Raw genomic sequence first — 5,010 nt, forward strand, 5'->3', positions numbered from 1 at the left:
CCGTCGCGACACGCGATCCTCCCCCCGCGGGGGCACATAAAAGAACTGACGGAGCAAAACAAAAATTGAAAAGAGCGCGTGTGTGGCGGCGTTGTGGTCGCAACATTAACAAAAAAAAAACGAAAAATAAAGGAAGACACCCGTGCACCCTTTACGGGAAAGGATTCTTCGGAGCGAGAGATAGAGACAGAGAGAAAGTGAGAAGTGGAGAGAGCGAGAGAAGAGTGTGAAAGAATGACACAGCCGAGCAACTATGTCTGCAAATATGCCGGTGAATACTGCAAGCTGGTGGTCGAGGGCGACATCGCGAAGGTGCGCTCCAAGTTCAAGGAGTTCGTGCTCGACTACCAGACGCCGGACGATCTCAACACGCCGCTCCACCTGTCGATCATCGCGCAGCAGAACCGGAACGAGATCATTCAGTTTCTGGTCGAGTCCGGGGCGGACTGTGATCTGCGCAACTCGATGAACCTGACCGCGTCGGAGCTGGCGATCAATCTGAACTTTATCGACGTCACCAAGTTCATGCTGGCGGTCGAGTTCCGCAACCTGACCGACTACCGGTGCTTTTACCGGTTGATCCGGCGCGGCTCGGTGCCGCTGTTGCAGCTCTTTCTGGAGCTGAAAACGTTCGACACCCACCAGCAGATCGGGTACGTGTCGAGCGTGTGGCAGGAGCTGTACGTGAAGAATGTGCCGCTCACGAAGAGCATGGAGAACTTCCTCGAGTACCAGCTGCTTAACTACAGCTACGCGTACCACCACCCGCCGGCGGCATCGCCCGGCAGTGGCGGTGGCAAGCCGGGTGACCGGGGGCGGCCACCGTTCCTGGAGCGGGAGCACGAGCAGCGGATCGAGCTGATCGTCGAGTACACCGGTTACCTGACCGCGCACTACACCACCGACAATCTGAACGACTTCGACGACAAGTTTCTGCTGGCGATCAAGATCGTGTACGACAATCTGTTCTTTCTGCGCGATCGCCCGGAAGTGCGGCACGTGCCAGTCCGCGAAACCTGCCGCCTGTTGGCGGTGTTTTTGGCCATCTTCAAGAAGGCGCCCCACTACGAGCAGTACAAGCTGATCCTCAACAAGCGCACGGTGCTGCGGTACCTCGAGGCGGTCGCCGACGAGCTGGAACGGGTCCGGTGTGAGTTTGTGGAGCGGAGCGACGGCAACCATCACCACCATCCTCATCATCAGCAGCATCATCCTCATCATCGGGGTCCGCCGCCGCAGCAGCAGCAGTGGACGAACGATCTATTCCTACACCTGCTCGCGTGTATTCGCGAGGCGACGCCGACATCGAAATCGACGCGCGCGATCGGTGCACTCTGGCACAAGAAGTGTGTGCTGAAGAAGAAGCTGATCTACTACGTGAAGGGTCGACTAAAGGCGAACCCGGAACTGGCGGCGATCCAGGCGCGAAACGTGAACGGACTGTCACGGCCCGAACTTGACGCAATCCGGCAGGAGATGAAGCTGGGCGCTTTCGTCGCGCTAACGCAGACGGTACGGCGAAAGAATCGGCTCGTGTACCGGCGGATACGGAAGGCGTACGATCACGTGAATCAGCTGTACGCTGTCAAGAAGATCCTTCGGTACCTCGATGGGATCGCCCGGATTCAGCTACCCCAGTACCAGGTTTCGGGGGTGCTGGCGATCAAACGGACGTTGCAGGTGATCGCGGATACGGTCACGAACACACGCTACTGTCCTGCGGTCGCTCGGAAACTGGACAGCGTCGTGCACAAGATTCTGCCCCTCAACCTGGACGTGGACGTGCGGGATTTCTACAAACCGAACGCGTCGCTCTACAAGCTGTGGCTCGATCGGCAGGAGCTCGGTCGACTGCTGCCATTCGCCGAGGTGCAGTGTAGCCTGAAGTCGATCCGCCGGTATTTTGCGTACGTGCACGATCTGAAGATGCTGGAGGCGTACCGGTGCTACCTGGGCAACGTGTATCAGCTGCGGAACTGGCGGCAGGTGGCGAGCTACAACCAGTACGTCGGGGACGCCAATCGGATGTACTTCGAGAACCACACGCTGGACGATCTGTACTTCGAGCTGGAGGACTGCATACGCGTGGTGGAGGAGCTACAGGAAACGTTTGGCCAGCAGCAGCAGGACGAGAAGATCAGCGATCTGTTGCGCTGTTTGCACGCACCCCTCAGCCAGCGGTACGACGGACTCACGAAGGACGAAGGCCGTCGGGCGGCGTTTGCGTCGATCAGCACCAACTTTAACACGACCATGCTGCTCTGCGGGACCGAGATCGAAATGGGGCGGGTGAAGCGCATCGTACGATCGTTCCTGCTCGAAAGCTACCCAAAGTACGACATCACCACCGACGATCGGCTGCTAGTTCTCGGACCGATCCTGCAGGAGATGCTGCACCTATTCACCAACTACCTGTACCAGTACCAGATGGACGAGCGGGTGACGAAGAGCTTTGTCACGCTCGTGGAGGTGCTGCACGCGGAGCGTTACATCGCCGTCGATCACCTGCTGCCCGAGCGGACGAAAGCGGCCGACTCACTGGTCTACCAGAACTACACCAACGACATACTGAAGAAGTTTAACTTGCAAAACTTTAGCACCATCGATAAGTTCAACCTGCAAAGTCTTAGCTCCATCGACAAGTTTAACCTTCAGGCGGTACTGCACGAACAGCTGGCGCAGAAGTACTACGACAACTGTTTTAACCTGAACGAGAAGTACACGGTGCTGACGACGTTCTTCAAGTCCAAAACGAACCGGCAGGTGAATGAGGCGATCCTGAAGCGCAACAAGCGGATGGACTGCGAAGAGTTTCAGTCGTTCCTGGACAACCGGCTCAAGCTGATTGGTCAGTTCCTGCCGTGCAACGATTTCAACGAGGTGACACAGTTCATCAACGAGGCGGCACCGCACGTGGAGTTTGCGCTGGAACACTGTCTGCTCGAGCTGTGCGAGATCCTGACCGATCTGGGCGTCTTCCAGGACAATCAGTACGTGCTGAAGCTGCAGTCGGCGAACGTGAGCGGTCGCAATCTGCACGAGTACCTGCGGCGGGACGTGCTGGAGCATGATATGCTCACGCTAACGCACAGCACCAAGGTGAAGGTGTTTCTGAACGGGCTCATCTTCAAGAGCAACGAGTTCAAGCTGTACCAACCGCCGACGACGCAGAAGGCGAACGCGGACGAGCTGGCGGCGATCAACGAGAATCTGGTCAATAGCTACAAGATGCGCTGGAGCTGGGTGGAGCAGCAGGAGCGGTTGTTCAAGTCGGTCGAAACGATCGACCTCAAGCTGCTGCAGGCGCTGACGCCCGATTACGCCGACATCCGTGGTATGCGGCTGGGAGTGCTGCACGATGGGACCCCCTCGACGGAGTACGAAATCATCGACCACACGATCCGCAACAATCTGAAGCAGATGACCAACTATCTGTCGGACGAGCTGCAGCCGATTTCGTTCGAGAAGCAACAGTTCTTCCAGTACGTGCTGGTGCGCAGCTCCAACTCGCTGTTTATCGATGCACACTTTAGCCTGACGACGGCGCAGGAGCGCCAGGCCATGATCCTGTTCATGGCGTTGTACTTCCGGGCGTACGACGTGTTTCTGGAGTGCGTGAAGCGCTTCGAGCTGACGGTCAATCTGGGCAAAATCATCAAGCACCTGAATCTGGAGTTTATCGAGAAGATTGCGAAACAGATGCGTGACATCGGGTGGAACTGCCAGGACGAGAACGGGATCACGGTGTTGGACCAGTGCGTGCAGAAGGGTGATCTGGAAGCGATTAAGAAGCTGATCAAGCTCGGGGCTGACGTGTGCTTGCCGACCGGTGACGGGACCTCTGCGCTGCACCGGGCGTGTAGTCTGGGGTTGACGGAAATCGCACGGCTGCTGGTGAAGCACAGTGCTCCGCTGGCCGCCTCACTGAACGGTGTCGATAGGTTGCCGTTGCACTACGCGATACAGTACCACGAGAACGATCTGATGCCGGTGCTGTGTTCCGACGCTGTCGATGTCGACTGCGGAAAGCATCGGTTGGTGAAGCGTGCGATCAAGTACGGCAATCTGGATGCGCTCAAGTTCCTGCTCGACGACCGGGCCGGGAAGCTTTCCGTGGTGGATCAGCACCAGAACACGGTGTTTCATCTGTGCGCGTTGTACGCGAGGTTGGGCGTGTTGCGATACCTCTTCCTGCAGCAACGAGCACTTTTGACCGAGACCGAAGGGCTGCTGAATCGGCGCAACCGAGTCGGGCAGACGGCGCTACATATTGCGGCCCAAAAGCGTCACGTGGCGATGGTTGCGTTACTCTTGGAGCAAGGTGCTAACCTGGCGGTGGTGGACGACACGGGCCTAACGGCCTATGAGTGGGCCATCCAGGGCAACAGTGTGCGGCTCGTGAAGGCGTTTGCGAAACACCACTCACCCCTGCGATCGATCACCAACGGACGGTCGCTCCCGCTAACGATCGCTATCGAGCAGCGTAATGTGCGGATGCTCAAGTTGCTGCTACGGGACGACTGCGGTGGCTACAGCCTTTCGGGTGAGCCACTCTGTCTCATAAAGGCGATCTACACGCGCTCCACCGAAATGGTACGCTTCATCATCGATCACTGCAAACCGATGCTCCACTTCAAGGACCCGTACGACAGTGGACCGTTGCATGTGGCAATCGCGATCGGATGCAACGAGATCGCGGCCTATCTGCTCGAGTCGGGCGCGAACGTGAATGCCATCACAAAGTTTGGCGATACGCCACTGCACGTAGCGACGAAGCACGCCAACTTTGTGGCCGCCCGGATGCTGATCCTGAAGTACGCCACCGTCGACGAGCGCAACGCGGCCGGCCTGACCCCGCTCATGCAGGCAATGTACTCGCGTAACCTCGAGATAATGAAGCTGCTGATCGGAGTCGGCGCCAACATCGATCTGCTGAAGCTGCACCTGGCGGAGATTGAGCAGATTTCGAAAATTCCCACCATCCACCTGTTTGTCGATCACTACGAGCTG

General features: G+C 57.7%; 1 protein-coding gene across 1 annotated transcript in view; it reads left to right on the forward strand.

Moving 5' to 3' along the window:
* The first annotated feature begins 234 nt into the window (after positions 1 to 234).
* Positions 235 to 5,010, forward strand: part of LOC128268312 (uncharacterized) — a 5,064-nt gene continuing 288 nt past the window's right edge. The window contains exon 1 of the mRNA XM_053005367.1: positions 235 to 5,010. This exon is cut by the window's right edge and continues 288 nt beyond it. Coding sequence (XP_052861327.1) covers positions 235 to 5,010 — 4,776 coding nt within the window.

Source organism: Anopheles cruzii, chromosome 2, assembly GCF_943734635.1.
Source record: "Anopheles cruzii chromosome 2, idAnoCruzAS_RS32_06, whole genome shotgun sequence".
In the NCBI taxonomy this organism is placed as follows: Eukaryota; Metazoa; Arthropoda; class Insecta; order Diptera; family Culicidae; genus Anopheles; species Anopheles cruzii.